This window comes from Nyctereutes procyonoides, unplaced genomic scaffold, assembly GCF_905146905.1.
Source record: "Nyctereutes procyonoides isolate TBG_1078 unplaced genomic scaffold, NYPRO_anot_genome, whole genome shotgun sequence".
NCBI lineage: Eukaryota > Metazoa > Chordata > Mammalia > Carnivora > Canidae > Nyctereutes > Nyctereutes procyonoides.
In genome coordinates this window covers 16,746,578-16,768,358 of record NW_026575020.1, presented here as the reverse complement: position 1 = coordinate 16,768,358, position 21,781 = coordinate 16,746,578, and the positions used below count along the sequence as shown (strand labels likewise).

Genomic DNA, 21,781 nt, shown 5'->3' with positions numbered 1-21,781 from the left:
TGTGTGTATATATATATATACACACACACACACACACACACATAAATATAATAACATCCAACACCCAACAGGTAAAATTCACAGTATCTTAAATTTAATTTTAAAAAACGAGGCATGATTCCATTTATATAAAACTATGGAAATGAAAACTGATCTATAGTGACTGGGGAAAAAAAAAAATCTCAGGATGCCTAGGGATGATGGGAAGGGGAAAAAAATAGGTCCACTGGTCTATCTGGCACTTACAATGGATCTTTTCCAGGCATTATTTTATAGGAACATGTATAGGCCATTTAGAAAATATTTGGTTCCCTGATTTTACAGATCTTATTAGTGTTAGCACATTTCATTATACAATACCCAAAAGTCACATTCTATAATATTACCACCATTATTATCAGGAAAGTATAAATATCATAAAACTGCCAAGCTCACAGTGGCATATACATTTTTTCAAAATTCTGATTTTCACTCAAATTTTATCAGGCTTACTTTGCCTATTTTCAAGAATTAGCATAGTTCATCTGTTAGTTGGTCTTTCAAGTAAAAATGATGTTCCATGAAAAAAAAATGGCTAGTTCAACTAACAATCCAAACTATCCTACAAATGTTTTTCCTCAAGACAATCATCCTATTCCTTTATGCAAAACATTTTGAGTACCACTCACTTCTTCACACAGAATATTAAAAATCTTAAATTATTACTAATTTAATAAAATTAGTAATTTTTACCTCTTCATCAAGGATATTCTTAAGTAAAACTGGCTTTTTTAAACTGTGCATTAATGATGATAAAGAAAACTAGTATTAAAACAAGCCGGTACCACTATCTTGATGGGCCCTGACAATTTTACCTATTGTTGTTTTGCACCATCAATGTAAATGCCAAGGCGGTTTTTTTTAGAAAGGAACTACTCCTTGAGAAGTGCCTGCTCTAAGAACACTGAAAGAATTATAGGGAAGCAGAGTCCACAACATTAGAATGTACAGGAGGAAAAATCCTTCAGATTTCTTTCTGGTCCAATTCTTGCATTTTATAAATGAGGAAACAGGGGAACAAAGAAAATAGCATTTCCCATAGCACTTACAGGATTTCTGAATTGCCTTCTACTATTCTTTGCATTATACTATTCTTTTTTTTTTAAATGAGTTTAGCAAATTCCATATTTTCTCTCTTTAAACTGTACAATGGAATAAATACATACATTTTGTGGAGAAAAGGAGTTTATCTTTTCTAATGGAGAGTTGAGTTTTGTGGTCTTTCCTGAAGCAACTTTTGCATCCACATGATGTACCTCCTTTTCAAAACAATGACGCTTTCTAATCTGTAAACACAGAACCAAAATGAAGTTTAATGTAAACTAGAAGTCTGAGCAGGCCAGTTGTTCTTAAAGATCAAAACAGTTTTCAATATGTTTTCAGCATTAAAAAAAAAATGACTATTTCTAACTGGCAATAACCAAATAATTTTTAAAAATACAAATGAGCACCTTATATTTCTCAAATCCTAACCAAAACAGCTTTAGTCATGTGTTAAAACTATAGTATTGTAAAATGATCTTCCCATAAATAGTCCTATCATATGGACATCAAGTGTAGTATTATAGCAAAGTCCAATTAAATATCTAATTGGAAAGCAAAAGTAAATAAAAATAAAACTTCATTCTAAATTGCAAAAACTCATGGGCGTCTGGGGGGCTCAGTCAGTTGAGTGTCCAATTCTTGGTTTTGGCTCAATTCATCATCTTGGGGTCATGGGATTGAGCCCTAAGTGGGGCTCTGCGAGTGGGGCTCAAGATTCTCTCCTTCTCCCCTTGCCCCTCACCTACCATACTTCATGTCTTTCTCAAATAAATAAAACTTTAATAAATGTGTAAATCGAAAAAACTCAGAACAATTTTAAATGTAAATATTCATGATTTCCTACAAGATAGAATATATTATTTGATTATTATTATCTTCTAAGTATTTGATAATTCAAGTTGTATTTGACTATATTTCCTCTATAAATACTAAGTTTTCTTTCCAAAGTGTCTATGCTTTTTCATACTTGCCAAAAACCTATTTGCTTAAATTATGAAGAGGAAAAAAAAAAAAAAAGATTTCTATTGATAATCCCATTCCACCAAAAAAGAAATGAGTGAATTAAGTCAGGGAATAAATGTTGTAGGTTGAGCCCTATTACACAACATCCAACTCTACGTACACATTCTGGAGAAGAAAATTTATACATATTCATACTTCATTTGTAATCAGTACTTTTCCAAAAGTAAACTAGTTCATTCTATCTCTAAAACCAAGGTTTAATTATGGAAGTTAATAAAGATTATAAGAATAAACTACATAAGAATACAAACACTTTTTGAGTATATTCAACTAGAAATATATAATCTACAAAGGATATGCTAATTAATTATATTAGTCTCTTTATTTGTAACTAAGGCTATCAAAATCCCAGTCCATCTCCCTCCCTCACTGCCATGATCTCTAAGACAAACACTGTATTCATGTATGAAAAACACATTTCACATAAAATATTTAGCAATTCAGGTCTTTCAATACTTTTTAGAAATAAACATTTTATCATGTATTGATATTAAAATTCAATAAATGAGAATAAACTTTGTCATTATATTAAAACTATCAGTAACAAAAATATTCATATCAAAGATACTTTGGCCAAAAGAAAATGCTATCTTTTTAAAAACAATGGAGTTAAAAACTACAAAGTATCTATATTACCAACATATGCCTTTTAGTAAATATTTTACTGTCAAATTCCTCATATATGGAAAAGCACCATGCAGTTTCACTTTAAAGACATATTATGAATAATCTACTATAATAATAAACTCCTTTGTAATGAATAACTATATAAAATGAAGTTACAATAATTTACCATTTATGTCTATGATATGACCCAAGTAAATTGTACAAGTGCCACTGAAAACGTGATTGATACTTGGCTCCTGTGTGCAGTAATAATGGTATTATTTCACAGCCAATAAATTGTTTACCTGCTGTGTGGTTTCTAAGGGTCGAATTCTTTTCTTCTCTACTTGAAAATCATCATTTTCATCTCTTTTTATGGATGCCTGTTTCTTGGCAGATAGCTTTGCAGCCAGTGTGGTTTTTTCAGGAGAGTCTTATAGAAGAAATCATAAAAAATTAGCATAAATAACTTAGGCAATTTTTCCAAGAAAAATAAGAATGATGATATTAATTAAGATTTCTCAAAATTTCATAACATACTTTAAAACATAAAAAGCTCGACATATTTATATATATATATATATTTTTTTTTATTAATTTTTATTTATTTATGATAGTCACAGAGAGAGAGAGAGAGAGAGGCAGAGACACAGGCAGAGGGAGAAGCAGGCTCCATGCACCGCGAGCCCGACGTGGGATTCGATCCCGGGTCTCCAGGATCGCGCCCTGGGCCAAAGGCAGGCGCTAAACTGCTGCGCCACCCAGGGATCCCAAGTTCGACATATTTAAAAGCATTTCTTTACCACTGAGTTTACTTTAAAAAGATACAAGATTTTGAGAAATATGCTTTCAATAGGAAAGTCCAATTCTGGGTGCCTGGTTAGCTCAGCTGGTTAAGTGTCTGCCTTCAGGTCATGTCATGATACCAGGGTTCTGGGATCAAGTCCACATCAGGCTCTCTGTTCAGTGGAGCCCACTTCACCCTCTCCCTCTGCCTGCTGCTCCCCCTGGTTATGCGCATGTGCACGCTCTCTTGTCAAATAAAAATCTTAAAAAAATAAATAAAATTCTCATTCCAACTTAAAAACAAATAGGAAAGTCCAATTCTGATACAATAGGTTTATGCTTTTGTAAACCATTTCTGCTAATAGTTTAAAAATTATGAGTCTCACAAGAAAATGTATTTCATCTAGATAAAAATCTTTCTCTACAATGTCTCAATGTCCCTTTGCACTAAGCTTCTATATGTTATTTTTTTTTAAGATTTTTTATTTATTTATTCATGACAGGCACAGAGAGAGAAGCAGAGACACAGGCAGAGGGAAAAGCAGGCTCCATGCAGGGAGCCTGACATGGGACTCAATCCTGGGTCTCCAGGATCACACCCCCGGCCAAAGGTGGCGCTAAACTGCTAGGCCACCAGGGCTGCCCTATATGTTCTTTAGGCTTAAAAATACAATAAAACCAAGCTCCTATTATCTGCCCTTTATGGTGATTAATGACCTCTTAATCATCAAAAATATTAATCCAATTAATAAATGTGAACACTAAGGTTTTAAAGAAGTCAAGTTAATATGCCCAATATCATAAAGCTTCTGAGAAGCAGAACATGGATATGACTGATGCCTGCTGTTGGACTCTAAAATCCATCAGCATAACCTTTAGGGATACAGTGAAATAGCACTGTCTTCTTAAAATACAATAAACATACTTCCTTTCTCCTTATTTTCTGGAACACTTTTCTTAACTGCTCCTACACATTGGTTTTTCATTTTCCCTAAGTGTAAGTGTTCTTAAAAGTACCTTCCTTCCTCTCAGCTCTTCTCTATACATTCCCTCCATTCCCAGGGCTTGAATTCATTTAACAAGTATTTATTTTACTGAGTCCATACAATTCCAGACACTATGGATAACAATGAAAAAGAAACAGCCTCTGGCTTTAAAAGATTTATAGGCTATTAGAGAAGAAAGCCCTATAAGCAGGTCCAATAGTATTTTCAAAAACTAAGTCTAAGCCTATAAAAACACAGAAGTAAATCTATGTCACACAGCATTCATTTTCAAACTTTTTCTGAGTGGACTATATTTTTTAAAGATAATATTGCTTAAGAAGTGCCTGGATGGCTCAGTCGGTTAAGTGTCTGCCTTCAGTTCAGGTCATGATCCTGGGATGGAGCCCCGCATTGCATGGGCTCCCTACTGCTTCTCCCTTTCTCTCTGCCTGCCACTTCCCCTGCTTGTGTTCTGTCAAATAAATAAAATCTTAAAAACAAAAAAAATTGCTTAAAATTTCCAGAATAGAATAAAAGACCTAGAATTTCCTGACTTATTGTACTGTACCCTTGCCTTACAAACCATGTTTTTTCCTATGACTCTTAGGAACATAGTTTATTTTTTTTTAAGATTTATTTATTTATTTATGAGAGAGAGAGAGAGAGAGAGAGGCAGAGACACAGGAGGAGGGAAAAGCAGGCTCCATGCCGGGAGCCCAACGTGGGACTCGATCCCGGGACTCCAGGATCACGCCCCAGGCCAAAGGCAGGCGCCAAACCGCTGAGCCACCCAGGGATTCCAGGAACATAGTTTAAACACCACTATATTCCAGGGGCATCTGGGTGACTAAGTCGGGCAACCAACTCTTGATTTTGGCTCAGGTCATGATCTCAGGTTGTGGGATCAAGACCTGTGTCCGAATACTGCGAGATGTAGGGTAGCATGGAAAATAAACTGGTTCAACCACTTTGGAAAATGTTAGTGGTATCTATTATAGTTGAACATAAGCACACACTTTGACCAGGAATCTCATTTCTAGGTGTATATATGTATATGTATATATATAATAAAAAATATCCATTTGCACTAGAATGAACAAGAACACTCGGGCAGCCCCGGTGGTGCAGCGGTTTAGTGCCACCTGCAGCCCAGGGTGTGATCCTGGAGACCCGGGATCGAGTCCCACATCAGGCTCCCTGCATGGTGCCTGCTTCTCCCTCTGCCTGTGTCTCTGCCTCTCTCTCTCTCTCTAGCTGTGTCTCTATGAATAAATAAATAAAATCTTAAAAAAAAACAAGAACATTCATAATAGCATTAATAACCAAAAGTAAAAACCACTCATATGTCTAACAACTGTAAAACAAATAATAAACTATAGAAGTAATTTACAAAACTACTACTATATGTAGTAACACCAATGAATCTCAGAAATACAACATTAAGCAAAAGCAGACAGTACAATGTGCAAGAGTGCATATATAATTCCATTCCTATAAAGAAGTAAAAATTATCAATTGTGACAGAAGGGAGGATAGCAATTAGGGAGAGCTGCTATGTTGTAGGTAATGTTCTAGGTTTTTTATCTAGGGTGTAGTTACAGGATTGTGTTTACTCTGCAAAAATTCATCAAGCTTATACATTTACTATCTGCATATTTTTCTGTATTTAGGTTGTATCATATTAAAGGACTTACTTAAAAAGTATAGAGTATCAGAATACAACCCTGATCCCATCTGATTCTTCAAGATACTATTCTAAATAACTTTAACTCACAATCACATTAAAATGCAGGCTGCAAAAAAAATAAAAAAATAAAAATAAATAAAATGCAGGCTGCATATATATTGACAACTGATTTTTACAAAGGCACAAAGGCAAAGCAGTGGGTAAAATCACTTTTTCAATAAATGGTGCCAAACAATTAGATATCTACATGCAAAATAAATGAACTTGGATCTCTACCTCACATGATATACAAAATTTAACTTGAAATAGGTCTTAAACTAAGTAAAAGCTAAAACCATACTTGGTTAAAAAGTCTGTACTCAAAATATACACAGAATTCTCAAAACTTAACAATAAAAAAAAACAGAAATGTGAACAGGAATTTCATCAAAGATACACATGGCTAAGAAGCATTATGAAAAGATGTTCAAATGTCATAAATGATTAGGGAAATGCAAATTAAAACCACAATGAGATACCACTATGTACCTATTAGAATGGTAAAAAAGCCTGACCAGGGATCCCTGGGTGGCGCAGCGGTTTGGCGCTTGCCTTTGGCCCAGGGCACGATCCTGGAGACCCAGGATCGAATCCCACATCGGGCTCTCGGTGCATGGAGCCTGCTTCTCCCTCTGCCTATGTCTCTGCCTCTCTCTCTCTCTCTGTGTGACTATCATAAATAAAAAAAAATTAAAAAAAAAAAAAAAGAAATAAGGAAGAACAAAGCATACAGAACATGTCCTAGGTTTTTTTGTTCTTGTTTTTTTAAAGATTTTACTTATTTATTTATGAGAGACACACAGAGAGAGAAGCAGAGACACAGGCAGAGGGAGAAGCAGGCTCCACGCAGGGAGCCCAACGTGGGACTCAATCCCAGGTCTCCAGAATCACACCCCGGGCAGAAGGCGGCGCTAAACCACTGAGCCACCGGAGCTGCCCATGTCCTAGGTTTTTGGCTTAGGTAAATAATGGTTAATCCTTTCCATATACTCAAAGATAAAGAAATATTTTTTAAAATTAATAATCTTGGATATTCTAAGTATATTTCTCTTAAATAAATATAATAGGAACTACTTAAGTATCATATTTAAAATATCCCTGATTATTCAGCCATAAAAAAAGGATGCACTCTTGCCATTTGTGACAACATGGATGGACCTAGAGGGTATTATGTTAAGTCAAATAAGTCAGTGAAAGACAAATACTACATGATTTCACTTATGTGGGGAATCTAAAAAACAAATGAATAAACAAAAAGCAGAAATAGACCCAAAATACAGAGAACAAACTGATGGTTGCCAGAGAGAAGTGGAAGATACAGGCTTCCAGGAACAGAATGAGTAAGTCACAGAGATAAAAGGTACAGCATAGGGAATATAGTCAATGGCACTGTAATAGCATTAAGGTGATGTACGCTAGAGACACTTGTGGTGAATACAGAATAATGCATAGACTTGTTGAATCACTATGTTGTACATCTGAAACTAATGTAAGTAATGTAATGTGTCAGCTATACTTTAAAAAGCTAATGTATATTTTTTAAAAAAGCCTCATATAAGATTTATTGGCCTCAGAAGTTCCAGCAAACTCATAATGATGAATAAATGAAACAAATTACATTTTGTCTTACAAACCGGTAAAAACCGGTTTTAAAAAATTTTAACATATAATTTTTTTTAAGATTTTATTTATCTGAAAAAAAAAAGATTTTATTTATCTGAGAGAGAGAGCGAGAGAGAGAGAGAGAGAGAGAATGTGGGCATATGCAAGTAGAGGAAGGGGAAGAGGGAAAGGAGAGAGAATCCCAAGCAGTCTCCCCACCTAGCACAGTGCCTGACAAGAGGTTCAATCCCACAACCCTGATATCACTACCTAAGCAGAAACCAAGAGTTGTACACCCAGCCAGCTGAGCCAATCAGGCACCTCCCCAAAATCCTAACATATAATTAATAATACTGCCTACAAATAGGGATCAATTTCTAAATATCATTTATTGTGCATTACCCTCTTCAAAAAAATTTAAGCTAGCAAAATGTCAAAATAAATTATAAATCAAGACAAGAATAAAATAGTCCAAGGATATCTAACTATTCTATGTGTTATCTAAAAATAATTCAAATAAATAAATAAATACATACATACATACATACATACATACATACAATTCCAGAGAAATTAGGTGGAGATACATAGTCAGGCTAAACAAATTTATCTTAATTAAGTCTCACAACGGCAATACTTAAGACTACTACAGATACCAACAGAGCCAAGCAATATATAAACTACCTTGACAAGTTGATGAAGTGTCATATCTTTCAGAAGGTGGTGTACTCGGACTGTTGAAATGATGTGAAGTTCCTTGGTTTAAGTCAATGTTTGTAAAATTCTTTGAATGGCATGCACAACGACATGACGATGATACTTCAGTTTTACTTAAGCTTTCATCCACTAGCTTCCCTAAAAAAATGAAAGAATCTTAAGTTGTCATATTTCTCATTTAAAAAACATTTATCTTCCTCTGCAACTGGGGAAAGCAACCACCCAATTTGCTCAACACTGGGGGGTTTTCTAAGATACAAGATTTTCAGTGCTAAACTTGGAAAAGCAAGTGGCAGATCTGGGCAAGTTAGTCACCTTATCTCCAACATCAAATTACAACAAGAGAGAGACATTTAATGACAGAAATATATAGAGAGAAGTTATCATCAATTTACATAATTTGTAAAAATTAATAATAGTCAAAGATTAATAATGTTAACCATTCAGGTATTCATTTATACTGACATTTATGAAAATATCAAATAGGGAAGATTAAAATAAAGACCTAAAGGATATTCTTAATTACTGCTATTTCCCTGAAGAAACTGAAAGCTCAATATATTAAATAGTGTAAATACATAAGGGTTAAATCATTTCCACTTTATACATCTATTTCAAATAGAAACATGTTTCATGATGTATCAGTTCTGATACGTGTATCAAAATATATTTTAAGATCAATATTCAAATTAAATAAAACAAGTAATTTTTAATAAACAGAATACATAATAAGAATAGGTTTACATTGTGTGCCTACATGTATACTACATTTGATCTTACTCACCCAAAAGACCAAGAAGTGATTGCCTACATGTATAAATACAGTTCATAGATACTAAAAAAAAGTGAATAATTAATTTATTTTCTGTGAACAGTACTGACATTATTTTCCCATCTGTACTACATAAATACTAATTTTCAGTCTCTCATTAAAATTTTAAGTTATTAACAGATTATCCCATTTTTTTCCCAAAGAGTAACATCATTAATAATCAAAACAAACAAGTCATAAAATATTTACTTTTTATTTTTAATAGTCTTATCACATTTCCTTTTATTTTTTTTTAAAGATTTTATTTATTTATGAGACACACAGAGAGAAAGACAGAGAGAGGGAGAGGCAGAGACACAGGCAGAGGGAGAAGCAGGCTCCATGCAGGGAGCCAACATGGGACTCGATCCCCGGTCTCCAGGATCACGTCCTGGGCTGAAGGCGGTGCTAAACCGCTGAGCCACCTGGGCTACACGCACATTTCCTTTTAAAAACATATATATATGGTATATTCATATAATGGAATACTAATACACACACACACACACACACACACACACACAGAAGAAAATACATTTATACATACCAACATACACTGGTTAACTTTAAATTTTCCTAGTACTTTAGGTCAAATCCCCATCTAATTATGTAACTAAAACATATCCAAAACTGTATTTCAGACTTATTATGTATATTAGCTAGTCTTTCATAACAGTAAATGTTACGAGGCCTTTGTTAGCAAATAAAGTAAAAGTAATGGAAAATAATACATGTTTATGAAAACAATATTACAATAAACTTTTGCTTATCTGGCATCCAAAGAAATAGAAAAATCAATTAGAATGTTTTCTTTACATATTCCATGGTCTAATGTTGTGAGGAAGGGATAGATAAGCAAATATATTAAACAATTTACTCAAAGCAATTACTTGTGAAATACTAGCATCACAACAGCCTCATCTCATATCTTTTACATACAAATTATCATAATCATTTTCATAATGATAAGTAAGCACTCCAAGATTCTTATATATACTCTGATTCATCAAATAAAAGACTATATTATGTTCAAAACTGTTTTAGAATTAACTGAACATATTTTTCTCTGTTAAAATTCTTTTGGAAGATATGTAACTTGGGGCACCTGAGTGGTGGTGTGTCAAGCATCTGTCTTTGGCTCAAGTCAGGATCTCAGGATCCTAAGATTGAGCTCTGCTGAAAGGCTCCCTGCTCAAGTGGGAAACCTGTTTCTCCCTCTGCCACTCCCCCTACTTGTGCTCTATCTTGTTAGCTCTCTCTAAAATAAATAAATAATCAAAATCTTAAGAAAAAATTTTAAAAGAATATATATAACTTATAAAGAAATATTTAAAAAACAATATGTACTTAAATTTGCTAAAATATGGTTGAGTCATTCTGGATAAAAAGTACTTTATTAAAATATCTTTTTCTGTTCCCAATAAAGAACCTGAAGATATCAACCAACTACTTACCACTAAGAGACTGTTGCCATGCTAAAGTAGAACAAAGTAAGGCTAAGCTTTTCCCACTTCCTGTAGGACTCTCCAACAAACAATGTTGCTTACTGTTTAATCCTCTGACAATCTATGGACACAAAAACAATAAAAAAAATCAATAAACAATTTACTTCATTAGGATCTCTCTCCATCAGATATAAATACAATAACAATGAGAAGTAAGAATGCACTTCCACAAACACAGCAATAGCAGGAGGGAAAACCAATACTTACTTAACCCTAGACTTTATTTCTTTATACCTCTCCCTAAAATTATTATGGCCTTAAAAACATATCAAGCAAAAAAGAAGTGAAGAAAAGCAGTTTGTTGCTGAATCATGTTATAAAACTAGAATATAGCACATAAGTACCTTTGATGAAAACTTAATGGAGGATACTGCTCATGGGAGTGTAAATTGTAACCATTCTGTAAAGAAATTAACAATTCCTAGTAAAGTTGAAGATACCCAACTCCAGCAAGTTCAGTCTTATGTATATACCCCAAACTTTTCCCACATGAACACAAGGAAACCTGTATAAGAAAGTTCATAGCAGGGATGCCTGGGAGGCTCAGCGATTAAGCATCTGACTTCGGCTCAGGTGATCCTGGAGTCCTGGGATCGAGTCCCACATCGGGCTCCCTTCATGGAGGCTGCTTCTCCCTTTGCCTATGTCTCTCTCTCTCTCTCTCTCTGTCTCTCATGAATAGATAATATGAATAATATCTCTCATGAATAGATAAAATAAAATCTTTTTAAAAAAAAGTTCATAGCAGCATTGTTTATAATTGCTAAAGAATGTAAACAACTAAAAAAAGAATGTAAACAACTTAAGTCTATTAAAAGGAAAATGGACAAAAAAATTCTGATATATTCATATAATGGAATACTATACAGCAAGTAAAATGGATTAACAATCAACAGGCCTACATCTTAAAAATATTAAGCAAAAAAAAATATGTCAACTTCTGCAGGTAAGTAAAATATCATGTTATTATGCAACATTTAAAAATGTGTGAAGTAATATTCTATTGCTCACAAACAAGGTATAAAGTAAATATAAAATATTCAGATTTAACAAAGTTGGAAATTTGATTTAAGTTTTTGTATTAATTTGCTATATGACAACTATCTCAAAAAAATTATGATGAGAAATATACTGAACAGTATGTTCTGTGTAATAGATAGCAAATATTTTGTAGAAAGCAGTAATTCTGGGGTGCCTGGGTGGCTCAGTCAATAAAGTGTCTGCCTTTGCCTGGGATAATGATCCTCAAGTCCTAGGATACAGCCGGAGTTGGGCTCCCTGCTCTGTGGGGAGTCTGTTTCTCCCTCTACCCCTACCCCCCTGCTCTGCTGTCTCTAACAAATAAATAAAATCTTAAAAAAAAAAAAAAAAAAAGACAGTAATTCTGCTAAGTAAATACAAGTTCCAACTGAGCTAAGAATGTTTTTCAGGGCAGCCCGGGTGGCTTGTCAGTTTGGCACCGCCTCTGGCCCAGGGCATGATCCTGGAGACCCGGGATCAGGTCTCACATTGGGCTCTCTGTGATGAGTCTGCTTCTCCCTCTGCCTATGTCTCTGCCTCTCTCTCTGTGTCTCTCATGAATAAATAAATAAAATCTTTTAAAAAAAGGCGGGGGGAGAAAAAGATTGTTTTTCAGAATGTTCTCTTTGTCTCCATTTTAACCATGAAATATACAGTTTAGCAGTGATCAGTATTACTTTTCCAAAGGCCAGATGTTCTTTTTTTTTTTTTAAGGCTAGATGTTCTTCAATGAACCTGGCAAATATTTTCAATCCACTTACCATCTAAAAAAATGAACAGTCTCATGAATTGTAAGCACCTATCTTACTAAAAAATTAACTATTAAAAGATACTTACAGAATTCATCATAGCAAGCTGTGATGGGTAAGCTTTATAAGGAAAGGTAATCTTCACCCCACCAATTGTATATTCAGACCACACTGAAGACATTATGCTTTACTATTTACTTCAGATTCGTAACTGCAACAGAAATGAAAATCAATATTGAAACAATGCCATTCAAAAAAAAAAAAAACAGATATCCAACACTAGAACAGATGTCTGGAAATAAAAATTGGAATAAATGTTTAAACAAAACAAATGGGGAAGTAAGAGAATGTCCTAGTCTTATAAATCACAGTGGATGTCTTGGAATCTGACAAGTATATATTTGTATCACTGCTATCCCAAAGCTGTGGACTAGGAGTTAGAAAATATAACTCTAGACCAGGTTCTGAAAACAACTCAGATATGTTACCTTGATCATGTCTCTTCACTTCTCTAGACTAAGATCCTTATTTGTAGTAAGTCCTAACTTAAACTGTTGTGAAAGAGAAAATGCCTTGACACTTAGTAGGCTCCCAATAATTCGTATTTAAGGGTCAGGGGGGTATAATGGAAAGGTGAGTTTGGACTAAAGCACATCTAAATTTGAATTTTTCTGTGTGAGTCACTTAACCTCTCAGAGCTAATTTCTTCATCTGTGAAATGTAGATAATACTACTCATTTGATAGGGTTTTCACAAGAATTAGCCAAACACTGAGTTCAGAATTAAATAACAATGTCTGTACACTACGTGTACATAAGGCACCCTGTGGCACCTGGATGGTTCAGTCACTAAGCTTCACACTTCACCTCAGTTCAAGATCTCAGGGTCTTGGGATCTAGCCCCGCAGGGACTCTCTCTGTCTGCTTGTCCCTCTGCCTCTCCCTCTGCACATGCTCATTCTCTCTCAAATAAATAAAATCTTTTTTTCTCAAATAAATAAAATCTTTAAAAAATAATAAAATAGAGGGGTGCCTAGGTGGCTCAGTTGGTTAAGTGTCTGCCTTCAGGTCAGGTCATGATCCCAGGATCCTGGGATGGAGTCCCAACTGCTGCTTCTCCCTCTCCCGCTACCCCTACTTGTGCTCTCTTGCTCTCTCTCTCTCAAATAAATAAAAACCTTTGAAAATAATAATAATAGAATAAAAAATAACGTAATGGACAGAAATGTGCACAGACTCTAGTATCTAAAACAGAAGTGATCTACTTTAATCTCCCTCTTTCTAAACCACCTTTTCTTAATCTAAAATAGATTAAATTCAGAAACTGATCTCTTGCTATTGCATACAGAAGTTTCTGCGCACGACTGCATTTTTTTTTCTGAAAAGAGAGTCCATAAATTTCCCATTCCCAGTAATACATAAAGAAATAACTCAAAGGGGGGGGGGTGATATACATTGGTAGCACTTTGTAATAGTGAAAAAATTTAGTAGACTCAATCTGGGGATGGACGGATGGTTGAAATAGCAACGCAAAAGATTAGAGAGCCAGTAAAACCTTAACCATGGCCTATGTGCTCCAAAAGGACCACTACTCTAAGGTATTTTCCAGTTCTAGTATTTTTTACTTCTGTGCAGCTCTGAGAATGAGATCTGGGGGAACCCAACCCTTTAATCTGAACTAACAGCTCAGCGCTGGCCTAGTTACTCACACATAACCTGGAAATCAATCCATCCCCCGCCCCAGTCGTGGCAACAGGCATCTCAAAAGGGGTAGCTTCCCCCGTACAGAGAATAAAGCAAACAAAACCCAAAATACACAACTATCCGCCTCCCGCCGTCGCCCCCTGCCGCCAAGAGTGAGCGCGGGCCGCCGTCTATCCTAACAGGCCTCGGCTCCCGGGAGGGGAGGACAGGCTCCCTCCTCCCGCAGCCCGAGGAGATCCCAGAGGCCCTGGTGATCCAGCCAACCCCGACCCGCCGGCGAGGAGTTTGGGTGAAAGCAGAAAGCACTCCGCCGGCAGGCTTCGCGCTCTCCCCCCGCACGGGAGACAAACTTGCCTGTCCTGAGGAAAACTGAAGCACCAGTGACTGGGCTCCGATTCACGGGAGAAAAGGAAACAGATATCCGCAAGTACAGGAGAGCGCTGGAAAAGGGTCACACGCCTCTCTCTCCTCCTCAGCGGGCTGCGGGAGGCTTCGGCTTTCCGCTCCAGCCCGCAGGAGTCCGCTCTGCAACGCTCTCCCAGACGAATTCCCGCCTCCCGCCCCCTCGACTCCCGGCATCCAATCGCCGGATGAGCCCAGACAACCAATCACCCGCCTCGATCAGGATTCAAGTAGCCAATCCCGGTGCAAGGTTAGGGAGCGAGAACTCTGACATCCAATGGAAGCCTCCGCAAGATGAACGGACCCAGGGCACTTGGCGGCACCGGAAGGCGAGCGAAAGAAGAGGGAAGGACTCTCCCAAATTTTGGGGATTTAAAGGAAAAGAGTTCTCTCCGTTGGACTTTTTTAAACCGGTGATTTAAGTCGTGCAAAGATTTCTTGGAAACTCGAAGTCTCTAGTCTTAAAAGCTGTAGACAGAAAGGAAACACCTCTCTAAGCCTTGCTGAGTTCTCCGAGCATTCATCGATGCCACGCAATTCAAATTCGAACTTCACAAGTAGCCACGCTATCGGAAAGATTGAGGCGGGAGTTGCGAGACTGAGCCAAACCAGGCGAAAAGATTCGATGACAAGATTTCATAATATTCAAGGCATCCTCAGGTACCAAATTAAACCAGACAAACGCTCGCAAGGTCTTCCAGCACCAGGTAACTTCTACCTCTATTAAGGCTCATCCACCTTCTGTCTCTCCCGAGACCAGTTTATTCCCCTTTGCTAAGAAGTACACTTAAATTTTCTCAAAATTAGGTTAATCTCTCTGAATTGTTATTTTTAAAGAGTTCTGTATAGCCTAAACTTGGCTAAAATACTAGTGCCCCCAAAAGCAAAACCTGAGACATTTTCACAAATTCGAGAAACTGGTTTGAGAGTGAGGTGTGCGGCAGGAGGGAGCAGCAGGAGGCGAGCTGATTTGTTTGCCTCACTTTCACTTTTACTACAGAGTCCCCAAACGCCAAAACTTAGTCATAAAAATAAATTCTGCCCTTCAGTCATCTCAGACTCAGAAATTTATCCTAAATAAGTAATCTAAAAGAAAGAAAAATAATACTTCAATTTGATAACAGTGCCTATTGTAATACTGAAAAAAAAATCACAAACTTCCCAGTATAGTAATAGGGAGATGGCTATATCAATTCAATCATCATGAAGCAAATAAAATAATTATAAAGATAAATTGCTATAAACCATAATTATAAAAAAAAGTAAACAACTTGCAAAAAACAATACCATATAAAAGTAAATGAAAAAAAAAAGCAGACTCTAACTGGGTACTGTAAATTCCATTATGTGACAATATGTGTGTATAAGCAAAGATGAAGAGAAATGACAAAAAAACATAACTTACTGTTTAGACAGTGGAGGGATAATTTATAAAAATAAGACCGTAAAAATACCTTCAAATTGTTATTCTGCATTTACACATATTTAAAATATCTAATCTTTTAAGTTACTGCTCCAGGGAAACTATTCTGATTTTCCTCTCCTAAATTCGTAAGGCTCTCAACCGACTCTAACCTTGTATTGTCATTTGATGTACATGGCATAATAGAAAAGGGACACACCTAGATTCTGGAGCCAGAAAGTCCTGGACTCCAGTCCCTCAAAATGTCCCTTTCAAGTCAGCAGCAGTGAAATGAAACACAAAAAAGCACAAGTTCATTTGATAAAGAATATGAATGTTTATAAACCAATATTCAAAATAGCTGCACACATCTTTCACTTGAATAAAAAAAATCACATTGTGACAAATCTTAGAACCTTAACTTAAAATACATGAATATTAACATTTACTAATATATTTACACATTTATTTACATCATCAACAAATCTGATGAAAAACAGCATATGTTATTTTAACACAGCAGGTTTTGACCAGTCTTTGAAAAGTGATCCAGGAATGTGCACTGCATTTAGTTAGAAAACATATTTCAACCTTTTCTGAACTCCTAGAGATTATCTACTCACACAAAATATTTCAAAGCCTCAGTTTAAAAACTGAACTAAACAAAACAGGAGCAGTTGTATTTAATCTTAAAAGACTTATAAAACTGCCTTGTTTAAAAATATGAAAATTCTTATGGTATTTTTTAAGTGTATGCTTTTACTTTTTGCATCAAAATTACTTACTTGAACATTAAGCATCTAATAAAAGTTATAAATAGTCTATCATCTAGGATACTGTGTACTTCATGATTTCAAACAGTTACAAATTAATTCTTATATAATACCCTTATGAGGTAGGGCCAGTAGTAATCAAGTTTTACAAAGGAGGAAACTGACATGTGCCTATAATGTAGTGAGAAGACTGAAGTTAAATTTCTTTTCTTAAAAATCATACTTTCTTATTAGCCTACCTAATTTCTTTTACAAGTGAAGAGGTCTGTTTCAAGGCAGGGGACTGGGGGAGTGGTTGTGAGGAGTGTGTATCACTCAGGCATATCTCAGAAAGCAAAGAGAAATAACTTCTACATTGGATATTTAATTAAGGGAAAAAATTAGGATTATGGGTTACCTGAATGCATCTACCTAATCAATGGAAGTTACTAACAGACAAATGCAAAATCCTTCAACAACATGGTACATTACATACTTTTAAATTTTTCCTGAGGTCCAAACACTATATATATATTTTCTTACTCAGAGATCTTCTAAAATTATGATGTGAATTATAATCCTGATAGCACACCAAGGGCTCTTTAATCTAGCCTGTTTCGCTGCTCTAAACTTTAATTACATACCAATGTATTTCTCCCCCCGCTGACCATTAGGTAAGTCAGTAAAACATTATAAAAATAAATCTTATAAAAAAAATTAAATGAGATCTCCTTTCAGATTCTTCTCTGCACAAAGATGTTTCTGTAAACACTTTTATTTTTTTTAACACTTTTAAATTAGTATCTTAAAATTTCAAATTATTCAAATATCTCTTTAAACATGTCTCCATATTAGTAAAAATTGAAGCAAATATGTAAAATCTTAAAATTCTCATCTGTAATTCCATGGAAATCATTTACAAAAAGCCATATGCCTTTTTTAAAGTCTTCTCAATACTATTTCTAGAGAAGCAGAATTCTACCTTACATTACTATTACTTGCATTGCAAGTTTTAGCGATTTCTATTGGGTATTTAAACTCCTAATTTTTCCTGAATTCTCCCTTCCCTTTTTCTCCATCTCATCATTGCATCATTGTCACACTGTTACTAGCTGACCTTAAACACTAGGGCTACCCAGAGATTCATCTTTATAAGAAATTAAAGGCATGGCACTGTTTCTTCATCGTGAAAGCTAAACAAGGCCAAATTCATTTTCTAGTAATGAATTTCTTAAATGTGCTCCCAATAGAAAAAAAAACAAAACACTCCACTGCTACAGTATAAACATACCAGCAAAGTAGATCCAAAGAAGTGCCAAATACAAGCAAGCATAATCCTTAAGAGAGTTCTAAATTATACTCATGTTGAACTGAATCGTTTAATGATTTCAAGACGTTATTGTTCCCATTCAGGTTAGAGTTGTTATAAGATGCAGATTCGAATTGAGTATATGCAGCAAACAGCTTCATTTTTTTGTTTTACTTTTTTTCTAAATTCCACTAACACTCATGTTTATTATTTCAATTATTGTGCTTTCAATACAATGACAGAGCTGTACATCAGGATCCATACTTCCAGTGTCCCCAGATCCATTTTTATAAAGTGGATCTTTACAGATACCAGACCATCCACTTGGCTTCTCCTTTATTTGCTGAAGACCTAAAAACATAAGGGGAATAAATTAATTAATTAATGCAAGGAATCTATGCAATGAAACGCTGGGACACCTGCACCCCGATGTTTATAGCAGCAATGTCCACAATAGCCAAACTGTGGAAGGAGCCTCGGTGTCCATCGAAAGATGAATGGATAAAGAAGATGTGGTTTATGTATACAATGGAATATTACTCAGCCATTAGAAATGACAAATACCCACCATTTGCTTCAACGTGGATGGAACTGGAGGGTATTATGCTGAGTGAAGTAAGTCAATCGGAGAAGGACAAACATTATATGTTCTCATTCATTTGGGGAATATAAATAATAGTGAAAGGGAATATAAGGGAAGGGAGAAGAAATGTGTGGGAAATATCAGAAAGGGAGACAGAACATAAAGACTCCTAACTCTGGGAAACGAACTAGGGGTGGTGGAAGGGGAGGAGGGCGGGAGGTGGGGGTGACTGGGTGACGGGCACTGAGGGGGACATTTGACGGGATGAGCACTGGGTGTTATTCTGTATGTTGGTAAATTGAACACCAATAAAAAATAAATTTATTATAAAAAAAATAATGCAAGGAATCTAGAAAGGAGTTTGGCCTTTTGTTTGACATTAAAACAACTTTGAGGGGATCCCTGGGTGGCACAGTGGTTTAGCGCCTGCCTTTGGCCCAGGACGCGATCCTGGAGGCCCGGGATCGAATCCCACGTCAGGCTCCCAGTGCATGGAGCCTGCTTCTCCTCTGTTTATGTCTCTGCCTCTCTCTCTCTGTGTGACTATCATAAATAAATAAAAATTAAAAAAAAAAAAACTTTGAAAATAAGTTACTACTTACGTGTAATAATTGGATCAATGTCTCTTGTCTGAGTGGCAACATCAGAGGCACAGACTTGCCCTATTTGGATCAGCAAAGACATAATATCTTCATACAATGGAGGAAATGCTCGACAAAAAGAGACCAAACTTGGCAGAGTTGGCATGAAAAAAGCATACCGCTTAGCCTGTGTTAAAACTGTTGGAAAGAAGTTAAACAATACTTTACAAATATAAATTAAACCATATATGGCCTATTAAATATACTAATAAGCACCACGCTCTGTGCAGAGATTACTAAATTTTCTAAGATAGGTCTGATCCCTGCTTTCAGGGAGCTTACAATCTAGTAGATGGCCATCACCCAACATGTAAATTCTTATTCTCAAGCACTATGAGTGAATTACATTATTTAATTCTCACAGCCTCATAAATGAGGAAAGTAGTATTATGATACCTCTTTTATAGAGGAGAAAAATCCTAAATGAACCTTAGATTAAGAAACTTTTCAAGGCTACACAGCCAGTTAGTGGAGTTGGGATTGAACTCAGGCAGTTAAGTTCCCAACCACTAAAAATAATAAAAAGAAAAAGAAAAATGAACAAAGTATTGTGGGACCACTAAGAAAGAATATGAAATTAAGCCATAATTTTAAAAGACTGAATTACATATTTTTTAATTACATATCTTTTAAAATAGTTTATTTTGATACCATTTTTCTCTGCAAACCAGACAGTGATTAAAACATTAATCTAAGGGGCAGCCCCCGTGGCGCAGCGGTTTAGCGCCGCCTGCAGCCCAGGGCGTGATCCTGGAGACCCTGAATTGAGTCCCGTGTGGGGCTCTCCGCATGGGGTCTGCTTCTCCCTCTGCCTGTGTCTCTGCCTCTCTCTGTCTCTATGAATAAATAAATAAAATCTTAAAAAAAATTAAAAAAAATTTAAAACATTAATCCAGTATCTAAAACTAGTTTAGTTTTAGAACTTAAGGAAACAATATATTTTTTTTCTTATTTATATATCATGACGGTATTTTTCTGGAACTCTAAGCCTTTGTAATAAATTATAATTTGTCTTCTGTTGATATAATTACATTCAGAAAGCAGACCCGATTTTCATTTGTAAAAGTTTGTGTTTTTTTTAAAGATTTTATTTATTTATTTAGAGAGAGACGGGACGCCTGGGTGGCTCAGCAGTTAAGTGCATCTGCCTCTGGCTCAGGGCATGATCCCGGAGTTCCGGGATCAAGTCCCACATCGGGCTCCCTGCATGGAGCCTGCTTCTCCCTCTGCCTGTGTCTCTGCCTCTCTCTGTGTGTCTCTCATGAATAAATAAATAAAATCTTTAAAAAAAAAGAGAGAGAGAGAGAGACAGAAAGATAGCATGCACATGTGTGAGCAGGGCAAGGGGCCAACCAGAATGGGGATCAAATCTGAAGCAGACTGCACTGAGCACAGAGCCCAGTGCAGGGCGTGATTCCACGACCATAAGATCTTGACCTTAGCCAAAATCAAGAGTCTGACATCAACCAATTGAGCCACCCAGAAGCCCCTGAAAACTTATTATATTTACTTAAATCTATATATAATCATTCACAAAATGAAAGATACAATTTGCCTACCTATTCATCTCTACACTATAAATCACATTTGTAATTAAAAATTTTTCAAAAGAATAACTGAAAAGATGGTGTAAATTAAACTACTGGTAACACAAGAACATCATACTATTAAATTCAGTAAAAATATGTACTACTTTACATTAGAAGTCTTTGTTATTGATGTTGGTTGACCACACACCTGTTAGCAAAGTTCCCATGACATTCACAGCTAAGCGAGCCACACTGAGTGACTTTGGTAATGCATACTGGATACACAAATGAGAAAGCAACTGGATAGCAAATATCTGCAATACAAAATCAAAATGTTACATGTTTCTGAGGAATCCTTAAGTATTAAAACTTTTTATATGTTTGATAACTAGCAGGACTGGAGGGAGATTAAAATTTTCCTAAACCTCCAAAATGCTCATTACCTGTTTTTCAAGTTCTGGCTGTGCAATAAGCTCAGGTATGAAATCCAGACAAATGTGCATAGATGGAATACCTGCGACGGTCAGAGGTAAAAGTTCACATGGATAACCCTATCTCAACAAGAAAGGGGGGAAAAGTTAGAAATTAAAAAGAAGACCTGTAAGTCAAATACAGATAAAAATACATAGGAAGATTTTTCTTCCTTTATGTAAAAGTTGCTCAGAAGGCTACAGTGCCCTAAATAAATCCTGGCATTTGACCCTTCTGGTGCACTAGAATAAATTATCTGAACCTATTAGTGTGAAATAAAACCTAAAACCTTGGGGATCCCTGGGTGGCTCGGCAGTTTGGCGCCTGCCTTTGGCCCAGGGCGCAATCCTGGAGTCCCGGGATCGAGTCCCACGT

The 21,781-nt window shown here is 35.8% G+C and overlaps 2 protein-coding genes across 5 annotated transcripts in view; both read right to left on the bottom strand.

Annotated features, from left to right (window-relative positions):
* The window catches only part of BRIP1 (BRCA1 interacting helicase 1), a 184,281-nt gene extending 169,448 nt beyond the window's left edge, over window positions 1-14,833 (bottom strand). The window contains exons 1-6 of the mRNA XM_055325293.1: window positions 14,672-14,833; window positions 12,703-12,825; window positions 10,795-10,906; window positions 8,497-8,667; window positions 3,018-3,145; window positions 1,206-1,325 (exon numbers count right to left, since the gene is read on the bottom strand). Of these exons, the coding sequence (XP_055181268.1) occupies window positions 1,206-1,325; window positions 3,018-3,145; window positions 8,497-8,667; window positions 10,795-10,906; window positions 12,703-12,795 (624 nt within the window). The 5' untranslated portion in view covers window positions 12,796-12,825; window positions 14,672-14,833. The remainder of the gene's footprint in view (window positions 1-1,205; window positions 1,326-3,017; window positions 3,146-8,496; window positions 8,668-10,794; window positions 10,907-12,702; window positions 12,826-14,671) is intronic.
* Window positions 14,834-16,434: 1,601 nt separating this feature from the next.
* Window positions 16,435-21,781, bottom strand: part of INTS2 (integrator complex subunit 2) — a 54,783-nt gene continuing 49,436 nt past the window's right edge. For all 4 annotated transcript variants that reach the window (XM_055327825.1, XM_055327851.1, XM_055327831.1 and 1 more), the window contains 4 exons: window positions 21,379-21,486; window positions 21,144-21,249; window positions 19,368-19,544; window positions 16,435-18,533 (listed from right to left, as the gene is read on the bottom strand). In XM_055327825.1, coding sequence (XP_055183800.1) covers window positions 18,364-18,533; window positions 19,368-19,544; window positions 21,144-21,249; window positions 21,379-21,486 — 561 coding nt within the window. In that variant the 3' untranslated portion in view covers window positions 16,435-18,363. The remainder of the gene's footprint in view (window positions 18,534-19,367; window positions 19,545-21,143; window positions 21,250-21,378; window positions 21,487-21,781) is intronic.